General features: G+C 41.5%; 1 protein-coding gene and 1 long non-coding RNA gene across 2 annotated transcripts in view; one reads left to right on the top strand and one right to left on the bottom strand.

Annotated features, from left to right (window-relative positions):
* Nucleotides 1-1,275: 1,275 nt before the first annotated feature.
* GHSR (growth hormone secretagogue receptor) lies at nucleotides 1,276-9,812 on the bottom strand. Its single transcript, XM_089780763.1, has 2 exons — nucleotides 7,678-9,812; nucleotides 1,276-3,946 (listed from the first exon to the last, which is right to left on the bottom strand). The coding sequence occupies exons 1-2, from the start codon at nucleotides 8,447-8,449 to the stop codon at nucleotides 3,639-3,641; spliced, it is 1,080 nt and encodes a 359-aa protein (XP_089636889.1). The 5' UTR covers nucleotides 8,450-9,812; the 3' UTR covers nucleotides 1,276-3,638.
* Nucleotides 9,813-17,950: 8,138 nt separating this feature from the next.
* LOC142830795 (uncharacterized) overlaps nucleotides 17,951-24,689 on the top strand; it is a 63,732-nt gene continuing 56,993 nt past the window's right edge. Inside the window, exons 1-2 of the long non-coding RNA XR_012906299.2 lie at nucleotides 17,951-18,089; nucleotides 21,249-21,328. This is a non-coding gene — a long non-coding RNA (uncharacterized LOC142830795). The remainder of the gene's footprint in view (nucleotides 18,090-21,248; nucleotides 21,329-24,689) is intronic.

The raw sequence follows: 24,689 nt of genomic DNA, 5'->3' as shown, positions 1-24,689 counted from the left end.
TGGCCATGCAGGTGAAAATTTCAGCATTTCGCCATTTGGCCCTGGATTCCTGGAGCAGCGACTCCTTGCACCATAATTCAAGAACAGTCGCAATTGCTACACCTGACCATGCTGGTGCTCAATGCTTGCTGCCCCTGGGGGGCTCCTGGGAGCCCTGTGGCTGCTCCCTGTCAGGGTCAGGGGAGTCTCGGGCACCTGCTTGCTCCACCATCTATGCCAGCAGAGAGCCGCACAGCCAGGCAGCTGGCTGTAGGCAAGCTTACTGCCGGAATGGCTGTGCAGGGTACCTGTCCCTTTAAGAGGGGCCAGCAGACAAGAACAAGAGAGTTGTGATTGCCTGCTTCAGAGAGTTCAAATGGCCTCCTGTGTTTTTCCCTGGAGGCCAGTTTTTGCACAAAAACCCCTGCGAAGCGTGCACACTTGCCTTTTCGTGCAAAAACTCTACCGCAAAAAGCCCTCTGTTCTGCCGATTGTCTTGTGCAATAGCGTATTTCAGGTGTGGACGCTCCGCCGGTTTTTGTGCAAAAACCTTGTAGTGTAGCCATACCTTTCTGTAAAGGAATGGAAATACATATGCCAGTGAAAGGAATCTTTATTATACCAGTATAACTGTGTCCACACTAAGGGTACATTTACACAGCACCCTAAACTCGAAATAAGATACACAATTTGCGCTACACAAGTTGCATATCTTATTTAGAAACTATTTCGAAATAGCTTTTTTTGAAATTTGGCACGTCTACACAACACCAAAGTTCAAAATAACACGCTATTTCAAGCCATACCTTATCCCTCGTGCAACTAGGTTTACCAGGATAGCAAAACAGTGTGCCTGTTATTTATAAAAAATTTCAAAATAACGGGTGGCTTGTGCAGATGCAGGGTAGCTATTTTGGGATGCCTTTGGTATCCTGAAATAGCCGTGCAGTGTAGACATACTCTCAGAGGTTTACCAATATGACAATTTCACTAAAAAAAAAGTTACCCTGGAATAACAATTATGTGTAGACCAGGCCTTGTTCTTATTTTCACGGAGGCCACTTTACCACATTCTGGCACTGTGAAGTAGTTTTAGTGTAATAAGACTCTGACTCAAACTCTGCTTGCAAGTTGTTATTTATGCTATGTAATGAATCTGAGAACACCTTGGAAATAAAAGCAACACATTAGAGATGTTTCCAATGCCCATTCCTCCCCAAATAGTGGAAACAGTAGTATTGGAAAGTGTTTCATAAATTTATTACATTTTCTGTACACTCATATCAGACACAGTTAAGTTTAGAAATGTTCATGGTTATGTTCCATTCATATCCAGAGTAACTCAGTTTGTGAGCTGATAACTTTACAGTCTTTTCAAAATCCTCAAGTTTCTCGTTTCCCTGAGTTGTATGATGCATCTAACTAGAACCCTGTTTGTCTCTAAAGAGGAAAAATGAAGAAAAAAAAATCAACAAAGCAGAGATACTGCTAGAGACCTGCTCAGGGACAATTCTACAGGCTAGTCCGTGAATTACCTGTTATTGTCTCATTCTAATAAATCATTCACTAGTGTCAAACCAGCAGAGGCTTCCCTCACCAGTGAGTTTTTGATAACCCTGTTCATCTTTGATGATTGTAAACCCTGAACTGCTTTTGTCTCTCCACCTAAACATTTGCACCCAATTATTTCACATTAAAGATGCTCACTGACTTCAGCAAGTGCAGGATCAAGCCACAAAATGGACTCAGGTGTCGCACCCTGACGAAAGCAGTCTTAACTTTAATGCTTTCCAGATACCACAGCCCAGACAAAACAATCTATATGCAAAACCGAGAGTATATACAGAATAGGCCAAGTTCTGCTTTTAGTTACACCTGCGCGGTTCCATTACCTGGAAGTACAAAAGAGTAGAATCTGACCCATCATCCTTAAAGGAATTTTGGACAAGACAAATAACGTATTAAGTGGAGCAAGCTGTGGGCCAACCAGTAATAAATACAAGAAACAAAATAAGTATACATCTGCTATTCCACATGCACGCTATTAGATTGTATAAGCCTACGTAACGGCGGAGGCAGTACAGAACAGACATATGATTCTATGATACAGCATAAAAGATAGACAATACTTGGAAAAAGAGACTTGAGTTACAAAAATGAATGGAATTCTACGGGTTTAAAGATCAGCAACTCTGTGTCTGTTTTAAATGAGATTTGATTATGAATTCCCAGGTCACTTTGCTTAAAATGTTCCAATAAAGTCAGACTGATGCAAAAGAGTAATTGTGGATTTAATATTGTAATAAACTAGCACAATGGTACTTGCATCACTGGTCTCTATAGGATGGAATTAGAATTGCTCAGCTCTGTGTCATAGGCACTATACTGGTAACAGCAAACAAGTATTCATTAGATGAAAGGGAGCTGTACTTTTGGGGCAGGAGTTTCATAAATTCACAGAAGGGACCATTGTGATTATCTGGTCTGGCGGCTGGTATATAACACGCTGCAGAACTGCCCCAAAATAAGCCCTAGAACAAATTTCTAAGAAAAACATCCAATCTTGATTTAAATATTGCCAGTGATGAAGAGTCCACCATCACCTTTAATAAACTGTTAATTCCAATGGTTAATGACTATCCCTGTAACCAAGTTCTGCATGGCCATGGTGTTCAGCACAGTGACAAATGGACAGTTCCTAGCTTGTCACAGTTTTGTTACTATTTTAAAACAATAAAGCTTACAAGTTCACATACATCAGATTTACAATCAAGCCAAAGAAATGGTGTGGATGATACAGCTCTCTTTTCAATTGCATTTTGATAAGATTTGTGATTTAATGTTTTAAGTGGGGGAAAATACCATACTAAGGAATATTTCTTTTGTAAAAGATCACTTTGGTGGGGAGTTGCATTCAAATAGTTTTAAATATTGTTGTGATTCTGAAGCCAATGCTGTCCTTGCTACACTGATATACATTTTAAAAATCAGTACTGCTCCAATCGCTATGTAAGGCAGTTCTGCCTAAGGTACTGTTTTTATTTCCCTTTTGTTCTGACATGATATGAAGGCTACTGATTTTTACCATGTTTGAAACTTTTCCATTTTTATTCCTTTCTCTGTCATAAATCATTTCCCCTTGAATGCTTTTGACCGTGATGGTGGCATAGTACAACAAACCAATGTTTACTTGAAAAAAAACAGTTGAATTAAACTTCTAGGGCCTCATCTTTACTTAGGCAAAACTCTCAATGAAGTTGATCAGATTGCTATCCTGATTCCATTGACATGTTAAGGTTATCACGGGATAAATCCTGCTTACCTTACCTCACAATGAAATCGCAGAAGTTAGGTGGACAGGGTTGCATCCTGCCTTTTAATGGTAAAGCCCAGCTCCCTTGCCTGTGTCTTCATATAAAATCATAGGCACCAATAGATGTAGGAAAATAATACTAGAACATTGCTGAGTTTATTCAGCATGGATCACGTGTTATCTGCTCAGTGCTCAACTCATTTTATTACCTTTAACTGTCTACATTATATTTTTCAGCAAGCCCCAATGATGAACAGAAATACTGCTTTGCATTTTGCCTGAATGTCTTGCTCTTTCATTATGGCTTTCTGTGTAATATTGGTAAGTGATGCTTTGATAGAGGTTGTCATATAATCACACTAGATTCTGTCCAAGCACGAGAATGTTCTTCCTTTGTAACAGAGAATCTGTTCTTTGGGAGCACTCTGAGTCCAAACAACCTGCAAGCAGCAACTCGGTACTTCTTAGACATAATGTTGTACAAGATCGGGTTGATGGCAGCACTAAGGTAGAAGAGGACGAAGGATACCAAGTTGCAGTACTGGCTGATCACAGCTACTATCTCCAAGGATCCGGCTTCAAAGGATTTGGAAAACAAATATCGTCCTACATGAAAAGGCAACCAGCAGAGTATGAAAGCAAACACCACCACAGCTGAAATGGAAACAGCAGAAGGATATTAAAACAATAGGTCATTCAAAATGAAATGTACTTATACGTCTTTAATACTAGCAAAATTTAAATAATGTGATTTGTGTAAAGTATAAAGTGGATCGTAATTTATGTTGATTTTGGTATGTGCTTTATCTAAACTACATTATTAATAGATTATGTATAATAATATAGTAAAATATATAGTTGTATTTTAATATATAAATCACAGGTGAGTTTAGTGTATGATAGTTTTCAACTATATCGCTTTCAGTTTTTCCTGAAATAGGATCGTAGGAATAGCACATTGATGAAAACACGGTCATAAAGAATAATTACAAGCAGAAATGAAAATGAGTGGGTGTGCCCTGGTGCGCCACTCTAGCAAGAGCTGGCTGAGCTGCAGCAAAAGCCATCAGGGAGCTATTTAAAGAACTGGCAGGGATCTGGGTCGCAATAGGACAATACCTGTAAGAAATTTTAAGTTACTTTCACTGCTGATTACAAGTAATAGATCCAGTTTAACAAAGCTCATACATATATCTGATGACACTAGAACTGCAATTTATCATTAAAAGTATAAGGACATAGAGCTATGTTGATTCTGGGTAAAGATCTCAAAGTAAGGGAAAATGAATCTGGAGCTGTAGAAGATTTATCTGCAAGATAATGAAACACAATAAAACAAGCTACTGAGGCAAGCACAATCCATCCTATGAACCTTCTGGCTTGTATATTTCTCTTGAGAATGAATTACCCTAAGAAGAGCAAAGCTAAAAATATTATCTAAAAACTTGAGCTCTTGCCCGTTTTTCTTTCCACACTCCTAGAAAGTGGGGAATATTTTGTCTTGGTTCATTACACATTATTGATCCAACAGTACTTTTTTAAATGGTTTTGAATAGCCCTATTCACACACACAAAAAAGACACAAGAATTTTAGAATAGGATTTTTAACAGCCTTTTTCATTAGGTAGTTAACTTATTTGATTTTTACCAGAAAGTCCATTTGATTTAATTATCCAGTACAGTTAAGATCATGGCCCCAATACATTTTATGGGAGTTTTGCCACTGACATAAATGGGGCTAGCATTTTACTTGGTGTGTTGTGCCATGGCTGAAATAATATTTATAGAATGTTATTGAAAAGCAATGGAAAAGGGATAATTATCAGCAGCTTTTCACAAAACATTCAGGGGAGGATTCCTATCTTTAAATGACTATACAGAGAGAAATCATAGTCTCTCAACTCTGCTCACAGAAGTTTGATTTTGGAAAAAACATTTAATCTGCTTCTGCCTCAGAGTCTCTATTTGAACAACGGAGCATTTCTATTTCTTTCACTGAATCTTAATTTATAAGAAATGAAGCTAATCTAAGAGAAGATAAGGTATCAGAGTTGCTATTATAAACTAAAACCAACATTTTCAAAAGTAAGATACATATGTAACATCAGCTTGACTGGACTGAACTTAGGTATGTTGATCCAAATTTAGCCTCTAAAAACAAATAGTGTGAGCTTCAAAGGTGCTGAGTCTTATTGATTGTATTGGGATCAGTGGGTGTTAGGCACTTCTAAAAACCAGACAACTGTTTTAGGCCCTTCAATATGGATATAAAAGTCTAACTGTGACTTTTGAATTTTGAATTGGTGGCCTTTGCTCTTCTTTAATTTGCTGCTCCAGAACAGGTAAGGATTTAAAGTTGTCCATTTGAAATTCTAAACAGAAAAATCAAATCAATGGAAGCACCTTGTATTATTAAATCCCTATTAAGTTCCTTCATTAGATTTTCATCAGTTAGAAAATGTTGTCTTTCTCTTAAAGGACATTCTAGCCTTACAGAATGAAGTTGTAGCTGTTGGTGTCAAGATACTAGAGACAAGGTGGGCAAAGTAGCATCTTTTATTTGACCAACTTCTGTTGGTGAGTGGACAAGAGTTCAAACCTGAAGAAGAATTGTGTAGTTCAAACACTTGTCTCTCTTACCAGAGAAGTTGGTCCAATAACAGATTTTAGCCACAGTCCTTTCTGTCTCTGATGCATTGAGAAGCAAGGTGTTTGAAATAGTATTAATAGAGCTCTTCACAATACCATATTGGTACCCGTATTCACATCTGCAAAAATAATCTGTGGCTAGCCACATCCACATCTGTGAATGCAGATACCTGTGCACATAAAGTGAATATTTACAAATTTGCAGAGTTCTAACTACAAAATTTGGTATCCACATCCATATCCACAAAAATGAGCTGCGGATATCTGCATCCGCAACCACCGATACAGATGCTTGTGGATATAAAGAGGATATCCACAGATTTGCAAAGCTCCAATTATTAATGTTTGTAGCAATGTTTTAGGATTGGAAGTAGGTATATTTAAACTTATAGAAATATAAATGTGGAAATGATGTACTGGAGAGTTTTCTTCCTATAATAAGCAAAAAAGTCACAATTCATAAAATTGAGATTAGGAGTTACTTCCAAGGTACACCCTGAATGAAATATTCAATGAACCCTAAAATATAATTAAAGGTATACAAAGTATCTCAACTTTCAGCATACATGCTGTTGTTGCCTAGTAAATTAAAAAGTATATGAATAAACAATCAGTTAGATACAGTTAATAATTTAGATCTATTGGGCCTAGTGTAGCCATGCTGTACATATAGCTCTCTGGCCCATAACTGCCTTAGTGGACTTTAATAAAACAGGGCTGTCTTCTGCAAAATCTGAGAAAAAATTACCTACATGAATAGATCTACTGAAATCAATGGTATTACTCATATGAGAAAAGACTATTTGTACAGGATTATGCTGCTAGAATAATAAGAGAATTTCTAATTTTCAACCAACAGACTGATGGTAATTTCTTTCAAACTGATGGTGCCAGAAAGTGTTATCTTTTTCTGTATTAGTGGATCTAGTGCACACATGGGATGCACTGACACTGAGTATTTATGAGGTCAGACTCTTTAAGGTTAAAGATGTGTCTATTTGCATGCTAAGGTTACTATTTATATGTTAAGGTAAATATTGTAGAAGCAAATTATATAATTTTACTGAAAATATTTAAACATTAAATTAAAAATGACATTGTCTAATAACTTGGTCTTGTTTCTTGCAAATCAGAGTTTTGCCATTGACTTCAATGGGAGCAGAATGACAGGCTCCAAAACAGAGGAATATTCTTTATTAAGTGTAAACTGGTCTTGTTGCTAAAATGGAAAATGCACTTTGGGGGAGGGGGTTCATTACATTAATTAACTATATTTGTCAGTTTTCTTCAACTGACTCTAAAGAAATTGACATTCCTATAATTCTGTACATGCATGGATTCATTCTGTTTAGATCTCCTGAAGCCAAATGTCAGGCTTTTAGAAGGGTAAATAGAAATCCTTTTCAAACTGGGATTTGGTACTTGTAAATAATTTACAAAGAGGTTCGAGAATTTTCAGTGTAATAGTGATTGTACTATTCTATTTTTCAGTATTAACTATTCTTTTCAATATCAGAGATTATTATGTTAATATCTGCGCAAGTAGTTTGCACAGGAGGCAAGTACAAGTCAGAGAGTGAAGAGTGTTCTTATACTGCTCTTACAAACTCATAAAGAAAAAACAGTCGATAAATGCTTCACTTTTAGTGACCACTTTAAAGCCCTACCGATGTCTTTTTATCTCTCTCTGACACACAAACGCCCCACGATAAATTGGAATTGGTTTAAAATCCTACCTAACATTTTCACAGTTTGTTTGTTGTTCTTGTCCCTGCTGGAGGTATTTGGTCCCATGTTCTTTCTCTTCCTCCTCCAGATTTTCCTCCCAATGAGGCTGTAAAGCACAGTCAGGCAAAACACGGGCAAGAAAAAGAAGACGCTGGAGGTCCAGACCATGATGGTGAGCAGCCCTGATTTGATCGCATACTCCGTAGCTCTGCACTCGTTGGTGTCCAAAGGGTTCGTCCCATTCTCGTGTTCGACCCCAACCAGGACAAAAATGGGCCCCGCGCTTACAAAGGACACCGCCCAGAGCACTAGGATGACCAGCTTGACTTTCCCTTTGGTGATCACCACTTTGGCCTTGAGGGGGAAACAGACGGCGAAGTACCGCTCCACGCTCAGGGCGGTGATGTTGAGGATGGTGGAGTACGTGCAACTTTCGCTGACGAATTGGAAGAGCTTGCAGAGGAGGTCTCCGAAGTTCCAGGGCCGGTACTGCCAGAGGCGGAAAAGATCCAGGGGCATGCAGAGAAAGATCAGCAGGTCCGAGAAAGCCATGCTGGACAGGTAGAGGTTGGTCGTGGTCCGCATGTCCCGGAACCGGGACACCACCAGCACGGTCATGAGGTTGCCCACAATCCCAACCACGAAGAGGAGGATGCAGGTGACGGTGATGCCCGTCAGCACCGGGGCCGGGAACAGGTGCGCGGGGTACTCGGGCCAGGTGTCGTTCTCGTAGCCCCCGGCGCCCGCGCTGGAGTTGGGCCAGCGGCTCTGGTTCCACATCCTGGCGGGGGCTCAGCGCGCCCGGGGCAGCGGCGGCTGCGGCTCGGGCAGCCGGGCGGCGCGGAGGTCCTGCGAGGAAGCAAAGGCGGGAGCGGCGCAGGGTTAGGGAGGCAGCCCGGGGGGAAGTGGGTACAAAGCCCCCCCCCCCAGCACCACCAGCGCCCCCGCGGCCAGAGGGGACGCAGCCCCGCACCCCTTGGCTGCCCGGCGCCTCTCGGCTGCAGCAGCTGAGCCCCGTCCCGCTCCTGCCCTCCTCCCCCCGCACCGCTCACCTGCCGTCCGAGCTCCAGCCCCGCCATCCGGGAGCCGCTCCGCCACCGCCAGGCTCCGGCGGGCAGGTGCGGCTGGAGGAGCCCCGCGCCGCCCTCTTGCCCCCGGGCACGGCGGGCTGGGGCGCTCCTGGGGAGATCCCGGCCAGGAGGGGAGGGAAGGCGGCGGGTGGCGCACAGGGTGTGAAGGCGAAGGGGGAGCGTGAGGAGAGAGGGTGTGATTGTGTCAGTGAAGGGTGTGTCCCTGTCACAGGAGGGAGAGGGCTGTGCTCGGTGTGAGTGAGGCGCGGGGCTGTGCTGTGTGGGGGAGTGAGAAAGGGAGGGGAGAGGGCTGTGCTGTGTATGAGTGTGAGTGTGTGTCAGAGGAGAGGGCTGTTCTCTGTGGGGGTGTCAAAGGAGAGGGCTGTATTGTGTGTCAGTATCACAGGAGAGGGTTGTACTACTGTATGCCATCAAAGGAGAAGGTGATGGTGTGTCTGTGTCATGTCTTAGGAAGGGGCGTATAGTACCGATGTGTTTTGTGTCAGAGGAGACAGCTATATTGTCTGTGTCCTGAGTTTGTCAGTGTCAGAGGATAGAGTGATGTGCTGCTAGGGTGTCAGAGGAAAGGGGTGTATGTGTGCATGCTAAGACGGTATCAGAGAAGGGGGAGTGTGAGAGAGATCAGGTGCCTGTGTTTGTGTCTGGGTGTCAAAGGACAAGTGGTGTTTGTGTGCAAGAGAGTGGTGGTTTTGGGTGTCAAACCAAAAAGTATAAAGGTAGATTGTCCATGACAGTGTAGAGGGTGCAAAAGTGCCAGAAAAGAGACAGCTATGTGTAAGCGATTTTGTAGGCAGAGCTTGGTTGTATCAGAAAAAAATGTGTGGATGTGTATGAGGTGTCAGTGTGGTTAAAAAGTGTGTGTGTCTGCATGCAAACGTGCAGTACATGCAACTGAGTGCTAGGCAGGGAGATGGGTATGAGGGGCAGACAGAGGGGTAAGTATGGTTCAGTGAGAAGTGTTAGGATATGTGAAGTACAAAGCAGTGTAAACGCTGTTGGAAAAAAAACAGACGTTTGGGATTGTTTAGAGGAAAAGGGGTGTGTAAGGAGAGAAGCAGACAGTGTATGCTGTGTGTGCTAGGTTAGCAATGGCTTGGCTAGCCCCATGAAACCAAGCTCTCAGGGAAAGAAATCTAGAGGTCAGTAAAAGAAGTTCCATGTGTCAATGTCTGAAGAGCTGCAGTACAACTGATCTGCAGCTGCTGGAAGGAGACCAGAGGGAAGAAAGGAACCACATGGGCTACATTATTTAGTTCAGCAAATCAAATCTGCACGTGTAAAACTGCAGTAAGGAGTTGACAGCTCTTGCAGTTGAATTCTAACTTTCTGGTCTTCCTTAGGTTTTGGCTCAGGTTAGTCTGTTTCCTCAATGTGTGAAGTAAAAGCCACAGGGGTTGCAGTGTTATGTATAGTACAATTTTGCTGCTAAGCTTGTTGCTTCCTGAAGAGGAAAATGAGGATATACATTAGGGTGCATTGATGACTAAATTTGTAGGTGGATTAATGTGATTCCTGGTAAAGGAAAAAGGCAGGCAGATGTTTTCTTCTCTCCTTTCAAATCTGTAGTTAAATGATACTGAGCAGTAAACTTGTGACATCAAATTTTGAAAAACATGTCATACAAGTAAGGGAAGAACTATTGTTGATCTGGAAGTATTTCTCTCTGTATTGGGGGATTTTCCATTCCTTGGCAATGAAGAAGGATTGTGTTTACCTTATGCCCAGGAACAAAACTGGTTTTAAAACAGCCGTCCAATTAACATGCATACTTGACAGAAATGTATCATAATGAACTAGTGTGTCAGAAAGAGAATCACTGTGCTCTGGTCTACACTAGGGCTCTATTTCAAAATAACCCCTTTTAGGATGAATTTATAAGTGGATCATCTACACTACCAGGTCCATTATCTAATATATAAAGGAGAATGTTTGTACGTTTGTGTGCTAATAACTTGGACACTATAAGAGCTACTGCAACCAAACTTTGCATGGGATAACATTTTATCCAGGAGAAGGTTTTAAGGTACTGTGGGAGGGAAGAGATGAGAGACGGACGCCTCTTCCCAGGGCTGCACGGAGCTTGATAGTGCAGGGAGAAGCGGCTTCCCGGGGGAAGCGGAGGGGACAGTCGCTCACTAAGGCTGGCAGAGGGATAACCTGCCATCCAGGAGAAGGTTTTAAGGGACTGTGGGAGGGAAGAGATGAGAGACTGACGCCTCTCCCCGGGGCTGCATGGAGCTTGGCAGTGAGGGGAGAAGTGGCTTCCTGGGGGAAGCAGCAGGGATAGTCACTCACTAAGGCCGGTGGAGGGACAAGGAAGTGGAGGGCGGGCTCGGGCGCTGGCGGCAGGCCTGCGGCTCCTTTCCCCCTCCCGCTTCTCATCTCAGTTATATCAACTGTCCCAACAACGCTGGGTAACTCTAGCTAGTTTCAAAATAAAGGACAACTTATTTTGAAATCTGTACTTCTGCTTTTCTCAGGGAATAATGCTATTTTTGAAATAGTTATTTTGAAGTAGCATTAGTGTGGATGCTCCAGTGCCGCTATTTCGAAATAACCACACCCTAGAGTAATTTGAACTAATTACTTCCCATTGCTTCCTGGGGCTTTCAATTGAGGTAGCGCGTTGACATTAACAGAGCCTGCCTCAGATTAATTTTGAGGATTCCCCTTCGTAGGGACACACTATTTCAGTTTTGTAAAATTGGGAGTTGTTATGCAGAATTTAGTTATTTTGAAATAGTTTCCTAGTGTAGACATGGCCTGTGTGTGTCCAAACTTCTCAAATGTGTGTCACAAGTTCTTTATTGCTATTAGTTAGGCTCCTCATTTTTTCAGGAAGAATGGCTCTTGTGCAAAATGGGGTTTTTGCACAAAAAGGAGCTGTGTAGACGGTGCCTTTTTTGTGCAAAACCCTCTGGTGCATAAATGGCCCCTAATTAATTATGCAAATGAAGCGCAACACTATGCTAATCTGTGCTTCATTTGCATAGGCTTTTGTGCAAGAGGAATGCAATGTAGACATAGCCTTAGAATGAACTATGTGTGGGCCTCAGAGTAGGGTGATCTGCTACCATGAAATTCCAAGTGAACATGCTGCAAATTAATAACTGACCCTTGGTGTCAATATATCACCAAATAATTCATATTGGGAATAATGAACACAAAACCTGAGGTTCATGTTAACTAAACAAACCCTGTTGGCCATTTCCTCAGTTGATGTAAACTGGTGCAGCTCCATGGGTCAGTGGATCAACCTTAATTTAAACCCACTGAGAATCTGGTTCACTATCTTTTTAAAGTTTAATTGCAAATCATCTTTAGGAAAGGATTTCTAACCAAGGTAACAGCACTTTTCACCAGAAGGGTGTCCTAGATACATTTCAGTTTAACAAGTACATTTTGGGGATATTTACATTCCCCTCAAGTTTTCAACTGGATAAGATATATTCTTCAATTCCTGATATCAATGGTTGTGAAGGGAAGCTATGCTCTCTTGAACAGCTGCTACATTTTGACCTATAGGTAACTGCGCTTTATTGGTGGTTTAAATGGTCCCTGTGTGTAGTTTGTTTATTAAGTGTGTAAAGCCTGGACTCTCTAGAGATGGAAGGTATGGGGCACCTAGAAATGTTATAATAATACTGCTGAAAGGAGTAATGAAAGGATTTTGCAACTGTAGTCTTCGTTATGTGGTTTTTTTAAAAAAAAGAGTAGTCCTGTAGTACCTTAAAGACTAACAAATATATATATAAATAAGGTATCATGAGCTTTGGTGGGCAAAACCCACTTCCTCAGATGAGTGGAGAAAAAAAGGGGGAAACTTCCTAATTTAAAACAGAAAAATAAGGGGGGGACCTGTCAATTGCAGTGCAGGTCCTAATGAGGCTAATTGAATGGGTGTAAGTGTCCCATACTTAGCTTTTGATGTCATTTGGGTGTTGAGAATAACGGCCCATCCAGTTCATGTCTTTGTTCAAGCCATGAGAGATAAATGTCAAATTTGCATATGAAGGCCAGTTCTGCAGTCTCACTCTGTAGTTGGTTTCTGAAATTCTTTTGTAGAAGAATGTCTACTTTGAATTAGTGAGTGCCAAGGTAGGTTAAAATGTGCTTCACCAGGTTTTTGCGTATTACCATCTCTGATATCTGACTTGTGTCCATTTAACCTTTGTCGTCTTTGTTTTGCATTTGGTTCTTAGCAGGTTGATCTAGGAATACAGTGCATAGTGAGGGTATATTTCACTGCAGCTACAGTAATTACCTTCAGAAATGATTTACTTATATTGACACTGATTAAAGTGTTACTGTCACTGTTCTCTCTGCCCTATGGGTACAGTAGAACTGTTATATAGAATCTAACCCAGTGCTCCACAAACTGTGGGGTACTCCTAAATACAAGCATAGTGTATTTGACAAGCACTAACCAAAAGACATGCACAAGGAGTTTTGGGTTGGCAAATTGACTCCCAAAACTTACAGGTGCATAGTGGGATTGTTCACAATGCTACATGCCTTCAAGGAGTTCAGTGTTCTCCCCTATCTACACTTCTACTGGCCATAGTGTGGGGATAGGATGAGCATGACATGGCCCTGCCTCAGCCTCATTACCCTGAGGTGGTAAGGGTGATTGCAATTGTTTCTTGTTTCTGTGCAGGCATGGAAAAGGTCCTCTTCATCATCTCCTCCTTTAAACCCATCCAGAAAAATCTCTAAAGTCATTTGAACTCAACAGCGTTTCTCCTGTGAATACATGCTGTCTATGATGTCCTGAATTGTAAGAATATAAGTGTTTCTGAGGGTGGGAATGGTGTAGTGCATAGTGCTTGGAAAATTACCTTAGTTCATAAAATGTTGGACTTTTTAACAGACAGTAGACAGTTTTTTACAAACTAATTGGGGATGAGGAATTCATAAAATTGAACATCTCAAAATCACTGGAGGTATGATGCCTAATTGCATCACTTCTTGTCCTATAAAACAATACAAAGCCATTTCCAGTGCATTGAAGACATAAGAATATGAAGGAAGGTCGAGTTTTTGTTCATCAGCCTAATTTTGTTGTGTGATTTTTTTCAGTTAGGAAAAATGATTCATATAACTGATCTGTTTATAAGACTTGTGTTCATAACATTGAGTTTCTACTGTAGTTGCTTTATACATGCATTGAATGAAATATTTTCCCTGACTCTTTTCTGATGACACACAATACCAGAGTCCTGACCACTGTAATTCACTTAAGATTCCACAGAACTCTTCTGTAATAATGGAGGTGTTATGGCATCCTGGCTATATTCTAGTTTGCTTAGGTATGTTTTACCTATCTAAATTGTTTTTGCATGTTCAGTTGGAGTCAGTATTGTTCAGTCCTGACTGTAGCATAATTTCCTTTTCAGCTATTCAACAATGGCTGAATTTTACCCCAGAAGCGACTACAAATCTGTTGTGGTTAGTTTGAAGAAATATCTTTCCTTGCATCGATCAGCCTGTCTATTCATCTACCTTTCTAGTATATGGTTGTGACTATTTTCTTCCACTATTTGATCTGAGGAAGTGGGTCTGGCCCACGAAAGCTCATCATCTAATAAACCATCTTGTTAGTCTTTAAAGTGCTACATTGTCCTGCATTTAGCTTCAGCTACCCCAGACTAACATGGCTACATTTCTATCACTTTCTAATTAGGGATGACAAATTTCTAATGGCAGTAAGTTGAACACCCTTGCCCTGCCCCCTACCTCACCCCACCCTTTCCTGAGACCCCACTCCGCCTGTGCCCTTCTCCACGGCCCAGGCCCATAGGTGGGGAGCAGGGCAAAAGGGGCAATTGCACTGGCGCTGAGTTATTCAGAGGGGCCCAGGGCTCTTGCTTCTGCTATTTCAGCAGCAGCAGTGCATGGTACCCCGGGCGCTTTACATCGCTGCCAGAGCACCGTGCAGTGTGCTCTGGCAGCTCCTATGGCTGCCTGGGGTTGTAGGGGCAGCAGTGGAAGGGGAGGGGGTACTGTGGTCAGGGTACCACCAGCCCCTTCTGCATAAAGCCTCACCCATTCTGGGAGCATGGAGCTTCCTCGCACCTTGTCCAGGGGCCTGGTGTGTCTGTTGGCTCCCCTGCTGAGGTTCCAGCCCTGCTCACTCCATTCTCCTCCCTCCATTGCTTCCTCAGTCATTTTCACTAGGCTGGGGCAGGGAGTTGGGACATGGGAGTGGGGAGGGGTCTGGATGGGGCTGTGGGCTCTGGGATGGGGCCAGGGATGAGGGGTTTGGAGTGCAAGAGGGGGCTCTGGCTTGGGGATGGGCTGGGGATGACGGGTTAGGAGTGTGGGGGGGGCTCTGGGCTGGGGCAGAGGACTGGGGTACAGGAGGGGTACAGGTTATGGGCTCCAGTAGTTTGAGTGTGGGGGGGGAGGTTCTGAATTGGGGAAGGGAGCTGTGATAGTGTAAACGGTTAACCAATAAGCCCAAACTCATCAGTTAACCTTGACGGTTACACACAAGCTCCCCACCTCTGCTGTTGCCTCTGTATCAGAACCCCTCCCCCCACACACACACTCAGGGAGCAGAAGCATGGGGGTGGGAAGCCAGCTTTTAAGCCAGATCTCTATTTGTACCACCTCCTGCAGAGCCATATCACCCCTCACGCGGCTGCCTCTCTATCAGAGGCAGCAGCATGGGGTGGGGGTGGTGTAGGAACCGGTACGTGCAAAGAGCAAGCTTAAAAGCCGGCTACACGTTTCAGTGGTTACACGTTTACCAAAATAATTGGATTTTAATATCCCTAGTGGGGTCCAGCAGGGGATTCGGGGTGTGAGCTCTGGGTGGCACTGACCTCAGGTGGTTCCCAGGAAGCAGTGACAAATCCCTCCAACTCCTTGGCGGGGGGGGGGGGGAGGAGGGGAAGTGGCTCCGCATAGTGTCCCCACCTACAAGCACAGCTTCCACAGCCAGTACTCAGGGCAGTGCCTGAGAGTGGGGGGCAGTGCGAAGCCTCCGCCACCCAGGTGCTGCTGGGTCTAGGAGTTGGACATGCTGGCTTCTTCCTGAGAGCTGTGCAGAGCCAGGTAGGGAACCTGCCAGCTCTGCTGTACCACCAGCCAGCCCTTTCATGGGCCCCGGTGAGCACTGTCACTGGGGTGCCTTCTTGACCAGGTGTTTCATTTCACAACTGGACACCTGCTACCCTAATTCATAGATTTTATGGCCAAGGGGATGTTTAATCCGACCTCCTTCAGGCTATAGAACTTTCCTGTATTAATTCCTACTTCAGATCCAATAGCTGTGGTAGAATTACAGCATATTGTTTAGAAAAACATTCAGTCTTGATTTTCAAATGTCAAATAAGGAATCTGTACACGAGGTAATTGTTCCAGTGATTTAATTACCTTCTCTTTTTAAAATGTGTGCCTTATTTCCAGTATAAATTTGTCTTGCTTCCACTTCCTGCCATCGGTACTTGCTATACCTTAATTGAAAGAAGTTCCTGATGGCAAAGATGTAGATTATCCAGTCCATGTTCTGCCACTGCAGGATTGTTCCTTGCTGTCCATATTGTTTTGTAAGCAATCTAATTTAAATGATACAGCTCTGTAATAGGGAAATTGGTAGTGTTCATTACATAATAAGGGGTGCCTAACACATTGCATTAATGGAAAGAACTCTTGCATCTTTGAGAAGTTCTTGCTCCTTCATTGTTTGTAGCAAGCCTTTGATGTTTGGCAGGAAGAGTGTGCCTTTTCTTTGTCTCGTGAAATTCTGTTCAGCTTTAGCTGGGGTATAACCTGCCAAAAATCACCATTTCCAATCTTTCTTTTGTTCCCCAGGAAAATTGTGACCGTTTGCCTAAATAATAACGGTATACATTAACATTCCAAAGCTGGGTGCATGCTGCTGCCAAAACCTCAGCAACAGACACTGTACTGGAAATAGATGGGAGCTGCCAGAGCAGTTATGTGTGTATAGGGGGAACGGGTCAAGTGGAGAGAGAGATGTATCTCTGCTAGGCTCCCCGCTCTCCTAACCTATGTCACCCTTGGGTGCACTACATCGGGAAGGAAATAGGCCAGGCTTCCTCCCCGCAAACACACATCTCAACCCCCTCATGGAGTATGTAGCCCCCCCCATCCATATTTCCCTTTTATCAAGGAAACTACATAGAATTGGAATCCCCATTACCCATGGTGGAGGCAAGGAACGAGAAGGCTAAAGAAGCTCCCCCCCCGGCCAATTATGTTAAAATATTATTCAGGTTGCAAAGTCGAGCACTGAAAAGTTAGAAAATATCAAATTTATGATTGGTTGTGCAACCTTAATGCAGCCCTTGTTTACAGGGTAGGTAGCATGGTCATTTTAAAATACATAATCATATACCATTATTTCCACAGGTATCCTGACTCTTTAGATGCATAAGATGGACGCAGAAGGGGGGGGGGAATTAAGATTGCATAGGCAAGCAACTGTGAATTGATATGTCCTAATTGTTGGGTGCTTGACTTTGCAATCTAAATGCTGTTCTTTTTAGCTTTGTTCATTTTAATGTAATAGCTTCTAGTTAAAACAGCTCATTTTTTTTAGGCACAAAGGGAATGAAAGATGGGCACATACCCAATTCTGAAAAGTGTTGCACACAATTATAATTCAATAGAATAGATACAAATCAATATTTTTCAGATATTATGCATCACATTATGATATGCTACACTGATCAGCGAAATTCTGTGTTTTAGGGACTTGATATGTACAAGTGCATGCCACACAAGTCTGGACCCAACCAAGCCTGATTAGGATTGAGTAGACTCCTGCACAGAAACATGAAACTCAGAAAGTCTTTCAACAGGTAAGAAAGGGTTGGGAGAATGAACGGACTCAAAAACTTTGTGTGTGTGTTAATTTCATAAAGCAGAACCCAAGAAGGATGGGAATTAATAAATGGGTTTGTGAATGACAGAGGAGAAAAACCGTGAAAAACTACTTGCAGGGCTGTTCTGAGGCCACATAAGGGTTTGGTGTACCAATATAGGTGGATCTCGAACATGGGTCTGAAACCATTCCCTAGAACTCTTGATTTTTAGTGGAAGTGCAGCATAAAGAATAATGGCATGTCTAGGTCATAAATACCTAATTTCATTGGTTTAACAGAATTCTAGCCTTTGTTGCTTGAACACAATCATGACTCAAGGGTTTCCTAGTGAGGGCTAGATCCAGCACAGACTGAGAAAACAGGACACACAGATAATTTTATATCCATTTTTGTTTCAGTTTGATTTGCTGTGACCCCCTGCAGATTTTCTGAGCGCTTGGAAATTGTGGGCAAATTCAGGTTTGGTGAAAACAGGTACAGCTCCATTAATTTCATTGCCTCATGCATATACTTTGAGAATTATGTAGTGAAGTAAGTGGTAAAGAGCTTTGCCATTGATTTTGATACAAGCTGGTTTAGATCCCAAATATTTGTTTACTTGCTTTTATCTGCAGCAGCAGCAGCAGGAGGCAACATTTTTAGTGCTGGTCCAAGCAAAGGGAAAAGGTTAATCCATCATCGCTGTTCAAAATTGCATGGATTTTTAATTTTATTTATTTCAAGCACCATTTTTTGCTGTTTTATCAATTAAGTCAATGTGTGAGAAACAACATTAAAACCCCACAACAATGTATACTACTTACAATATGCTTACTTTGAAAATACCTGTGCTGTTTTTGTGCAGCAAGCACTAGCGTTAAGGTGGCAAGAGCGTTTCCATGTAGAATGGAATATTTCTGCATGCTGTATTCTCTAATTTCTATTCATCCAATAAAGTACTAACTCCTGCTTCTTACATCACAATTTGTTGTCATGGGAATAGTTGAAAGTTCTGAACATGGTATGATTATGGCTTTATTGTGGAAAGATGAAGGAAGTGGAAAAATAGACTGGGAGGGAGAAATCTCCCTTTTAAAACTGACGTGTCTGCAACAACTGACAGAAAACCAAAAGGCAGATATTTGATTACATGAAAGGGCAGAATATGTCTTGATTTGTACTATATATTTTATCAGTTCGTGAGGCTCTTTTAAGAACAATAAAGGAGCTTCTGACATATGCTTTTAAAGGCTACAGTTTAATAGCTAAGAACAAACAAAATCATTGTACTTTAACATAATGATGAAAAAACAGAACGTCCTTAGCCTCTCTCCACAGTTGTTTACATGGAGGTAAACATCTGCAAAGAGACTTAGAAATTAAGTTATTTAAGTAGAGAAGCTATACTGTAGCACCGCTAATTTAAATTTACCTCTTTGCAGTGCTTTTATACATTACATTAATAGGTCATGTCATACTAATGCTTCCATCACTTACCTTCCTACTAAGAGGGAGACTATGGTTTGGTTAGGCCTGTACTGCATAGATTCATTGATTCCAAGGCCATAAGGGAACACTGCAGTTATGTAGTTTGACCTCAGATATAACACAGGCAATAAAACTTCCTCAAAATCATTCCTAGAGTACACATTTTTAAAAAATCCTACCTTATTTAAAAATTGTTTTTGATGAAGAATCTGTCATGATGCTTAGTAAACTGTTCCAGTTGTTACACACCCCACCTAGGGGCCACAAGGATATGCTAGCAACTCCTGGTAGCAGCATGGGGCCAGAGCAGGCAAGGAGGCTGCTTTAGCCCCAATGTGCTGACAGGGATTTGGAGTCACCGTAGGTAGGCACGGCACCTGACTGGAGCCTGCACCTAAAAATCCTCATGCCACTCCAACCCTCTGCCCCAGGCTCAGCCCAGAACCCCCTCCCACACCTCAACCCTCTCCCCCATCCTGGTGAAAGTGATTGAGTGTAGGGGAAAGAAAACGAGAGAGAACTGAGCAGGGACAGAGATTTGAAAAAAATGGGTGGGGTAGGAGGAGGGACAAGGGTGTTTGGGTTTGTGTGATTAGACCAGATGGGCAATAATTTTCTCCAGGTGACCGATCACTCCACAAATTTTAGCAAGCATCAAGGGCCACAATTTGATCTGACCCACAGATTACATCTGGCTGCTTGCTATTCATGTCTTGCTGCTGGTTTCACAGAATTTCCAGGTGGTGGCTCAGGCAGCAGGACTCTATTTAAAAGGGCTCGTAGCTCCTGGTCATGGCGCTACCCCAGCAGTGGCTGAAACTGCAAATCTTTTAAATAGCTGCAGTAATCCTGGGCAGCAGCTAGGCAAAATGGTAGCAGCGGGGCCAGAAGCCACGAGCCCTTTAAATATGGTCCTGCTGCCTGAGCCATCTCCTGGAAATTCGGTGGCACTAGCAGCAGCACATAAATAGTAAGCAGCCAGCAGGCTGAATCAAATTATTAGGTGGGCAGGATTTAGCCCGCTGACCATATCTTGCCCAGCCTTGGATTAGAGAGTTGGCAACCTTACTCACACTGTTAAAAATGTATGGCTTATTCCCAGTCTCAATTTGTTTAGGTTAAACTTCCAGCCACTGCATCATGTTATATCTTTCTCAGTTACATTAAAGAGACCATTATTAAATAGCTGTTCTCTATGTAGATATTTACAGACAGTAATCAATTCACCCTTCAAGCTAAACACACTATGCTCTTTGAGTCTATCACTTTAAGGCACATTTTCTGATCTTTTAATAATCTTTATAGCTCTTCTCTGAACCATCTCTATCAACATTGATTTTTACTTTCACTCTCAGATAAAAATCTAGAGATTATATGAAATTACGGCCTAAAAGAATCATGGAACATTTTACTATATTTCTTATCGAAGTCAATGAGGGTATGTCTACACTAGTCCCCTAGTTCGAACTAGGGTGGCTAATGTAGGCATTCGAACTTGCAAATGAAGCCCGGAATTTAAATATCCCGGGCTTCATTTGCATGTTCCCGGGCGGGTGCCATTTTTAAATCCCCTTAGTTCGAACTGACTGCCCGCAGCTACACACAGCAGTCAGAAGTTAATCCCAACTAAGTCCTTAGTCCGGATTAACTGTTACACCTCATTGCAGGAGGAGTAACAGTTAATCCGAACTAAGGACTTAGTTCGGATTAACTTCTGACTGCCGCGTGTAGCCGCAGGCAGTCAGTTCAAACTAAGGGGATTTAAAAATGATATTTAAATCTCAGGCTTAATTTGCAAGTTTGAATGCCTACGTTAGCCACCCTAGTTCGAACTAGGAGGCTAGGGTAGACATACCCTGAGAGTTTTGCCAGAGTAAGGTCCTCAGAGTTTGATCCAATATTTTCTTTCCTTAACTCCCCAGATAGAAAGTTGTGACTACTGCTAGGATGCACAGCATCTTTCTAGCAAGCTTTGCAGTCACAAGGCAACAAACTTTGCACTGCTGAAGGTGCCCACTGACAAACGGCTGGTGGTCTTTACCTGACTTTGTGTATTTTATTAATTTTTATTTGTATTGCATGAGTGCGAAAAGGTCCAGGTTCAAACTGAAAAATAAATCATGGCCAGCCATACTTATTTGTTGGTTCTTCTGTTTCTCATATTAGATAGAGAGCAGCAGTTTGCTGAGTTCACCAGAAATGTAAATCTGCAGTTAATCGGATTTGTCATCACCCTGTGATTACAAGTATGTATAGAATGAATGTAATAATAAGTATGTAATGTTTAATAGAAAAAGAGAACAATATGATCTGAAAAAGTTCTAGTCAAAACCTAAAACACATATGAAATAGGTGACGTGGACTGTGGTCTGATAAAATCATTAGTGATTTCCTCCACATATAAGAATGTGGAAAATTATGGTTCCCTAACAGTTGCTAAGGCTGTTATATATATTGTACATGTGGGGACTCCTCAGCCTAGTGGAAATGGGATATGTGTATCATAGAGAAGGAATATAAAGTATGCTAAATGTGATAGGAACAACTTATAAAAATAAGATGTTGCATAAAAAGAAGATGCACACTATATACCCTTTAATGCCAGGAATCAATGCACTGACCATAACCACTAAGAAAACATTGGTGTTAGGTTCCTGATACAATTTTATGTTGTCCATATGAATTTCAGAAGAGAATAATGGAAATACCTGCAAAGATTCTAAATTAGAAATAGACAGGGGAGTTCACTGTGCAGCAATAATCAATGGAGATAGCAGAGTGCGTTAATCAGGAGAGTGAACAATACAGACTTTTTACAGTGTTACTATGTAAACTTATATTTTTAACCCTGGATATGGCATACAGTTTTGGTCATTTCATTTTCAGAGGAGTAGAAGAGAAGTAGAAAAATTCTTGAGAAAAGCAATGAAAATGATTAGAGGCTTTCATATAACAGATTTAAAAAACTAGTATAAATTAGACGGCAAATTCTTCAGATGTATGCTCTTCTGAAGTATAGGAATTGCCATGCTGGATTAGAGCCTTGGTCCAATCAGTATAGTATCCTCTCTCTAACAGTGACAGGTTATCAGAGGTCTTAAAAAATGCAAAAAGTCTCACCTTAGAAGAACATCTGCTCCTCACATTAGGACTCCTCTTCATTCTTAATATTTAGAGATTACTTTAACCCTAGATGCGTGCATGAAATCTGAGGGTGGGAACTGCTTTTTTACAGGTTTGTACAACACGTATCACAGTGGGTCCCTGATATTGTTTGTACCTGGATGCTACAAATAATAATATAGTGAGGGTCCAGAGAAGTAAATAGTGACGGTCAGTTAGCTGACCCTATGTACTCTTTCACATAACCCTTAAATAAAAAGCAACACATATTAAATAAAATATTTTGAGGCATGTTTTGTGCATGTCATTTACCTTCTTGGGCACCAATTCTACAAGAGAAGCCACTCTGACAGACCCATACTTTTTGCTTTAATGGGGGGAGGAGGGGTCTGCATGGATGTTGAGATCCAGGCAGTGGATAAACTTGGAGGATTGTGACTTTGCTTATTAGCCCTGTTTGAGTTGTGTCATTTACTTGAACCTGGAATCAAACAAATATTGTGGTAAATTAGGACAGAGACCTGCTCTTTACATTTGTATAGTGCCTAGCACGTAGGGCTGAGGTCTCTTGGAGCCAATGCAATAAAAATAAAATAAGTTTGTAAACCCTCAAAATGCAAAATTACATGTATTATTGAACTACTGTGAATGGTAAACAACCCAGGCTGTTTAATTATGTATTGGAATGCACTGCCCTGTTAGGCTCAGGTGGACTCTGCTTACCTAGGGGAAAATTCCTGTTGAAGGATGGCATCTCCAAGACTCCTTACTCAGACTTCCTTGCACAGAGTACAAATGCACATTGTTCCCATAGTGTCCTATTCTACTTAGTATGGGTAGGAAGGAAATATCCCAGTCCCCCTCACAAACTACTCTGGGTTCCCCAAATTTTGGGCTACAAATTGTCATTGCCCTTTCTGCAATGGAGCTCCTGTCTGCCTTCTACCTCTCCGCATGTTGTGCAAGGACCAGGGACAATCTCCCCTAATCTGTTCAGTTAGTGCCCTGCTGCAATTTGGTAACAGAAAGGGTTAGATGTTTATATGACTTAGAACAGATTCTCTGTTTACAATAGGTAGGGCTAAAATGATGGGCATAATTCAGGAAGGTGATGAGACACTTCAGAAAAGCTCTCAATACCTTAAAGTCTCTGACTATACAAGGATTTTCAATTTTCTTCAGTCCAGTACTTCAGGGCAGAAACCAGTCACCATCAGATGGGATCTGGGAATAACTTTCTCATGTCATGATGCTGCAAAATTACATGCATTATGGGCCTTGCATTGAAGTCAACAAACTCCCACTTTGCAGCGAGAATTGGATCAGGCCGTAACACATCTGTCTGTCAAGATTTCAGACTGAGATGTTGAGGCAGCTTTGAAAGATGAAATTTAATAATTAAAAGACAAAGCAAGTATTTACTAAAAACATTTTATATAAAAAGTATATACAAAAATTACAGTATTTTATAGCAAAATTTAAAGTGTTACTGCAGCTGCAAATGCACAATAAACACAAATAACTATTTGCTACATTTATCATTAAAAGTCAAGAGGGTAACGAGGCTGGGGGAATGAGAGAGTGAATGCACAAACGGAAATGGTAGCTACATCATTTGTCTTCAAATGAGTCCTTGTCAGATATCGCTTGTTAGTTTTTCCCCAGGCTGAGCGTGTCTTTGGATTACTGAGAAATAAAATATGATTATTTGGTCTGCTCCCTGTTGTGCTACATATATTCTCTCAGAATGGAGTGACATAAAGATGTGTACGTATGGAGAGAAAAAAGGTTTGAAATACCTGGGAGCACTTCCTAAATAAAATTGGTCACATTATTATATATCAAGCTGCAGAGACAAAGTGATGTAAAACATCTGTGTGTAACAGATAGTATAGTATCTGTCTTAAGTTACTATCAGCTGTGAATTTGTGAAGCTAGAGCTTCTTCACAATCCTTTTCCATGTGTATCTCCCTAAGATCTTTGTCATTTAGACTTTTTCTTAATCATAAGTATGGTTTCTACTTTTAGGCTGCCACAGATACATCAGAAATTCAGTGTTTAGGATTTTTTAAAAAATAAGCACCTAAAATACCTGGACTTAAAAAAAAAAAACACTCTCTTATTTATATGCTAGTGTTTCAGTATGTTGCTGAGGACTTAAAATAATATGGGCCTGATGCAGGAAATGAAGTCTATGAGACTATTCCATTTGTAAAGTTCAAATATAAAACTTTGAAGGATCAGGAACAGAAACTAGATCTGGAGACAGCAGTTTAATGCAGTCTTGTAGTGTTCCTGAGTTATGTTAAGAGTACTGCGCCAGCTGAATCAAAAATTAGAACTGGATGAAAATATGGATAAAATTCTTGGTACATTATTTTCTTTTGAAAATGTATTAAGCTAAAAACTGAAATACAGTTTGAAATTTAGTCAGTTTTGTGAAAAAAACACCGTACACCCTAATAAGATTGAATCAGATTTCA

The sequence above is a fragment of the Pelodiscus sinensis genome, chromosome 10, assembly GCF_052426305.1.
Source record: "Pelodiscus sinensis isolate ZL-2025 chromosome 10, ASM5242630v1, whole genome shotgun sequence".
NCBI classification, from domain to species: domain Eukaryota; kingdom Metazoa; phylum Chordata; order Testudines; family Trionychidae; genus Pelodiscus; species Pelodiscus sinensis.
This window is presented reverse-complemented; position numbering and strand designations above follow the sequence as displayed.

What these genes read in the sequence shown, in the direction of transcription:
- GHSR (XM_089780763.1), bottom strand. Translation starts at nt 8,449, where the DNA reads ATGTGGAACCAGAGCCGCTGGCCCAACTCCAGCGCGGGCGCCGGGGGC. An exon ending in ACAAACTGTGAAAATGTTAG is followed by an intron (nt 3,947 to 7,677) that starts GTAGGATTTTAA and finishes TTTCCATTTCAG; the next exon opens with CTGTGGTGGTGTTTGCTTTC.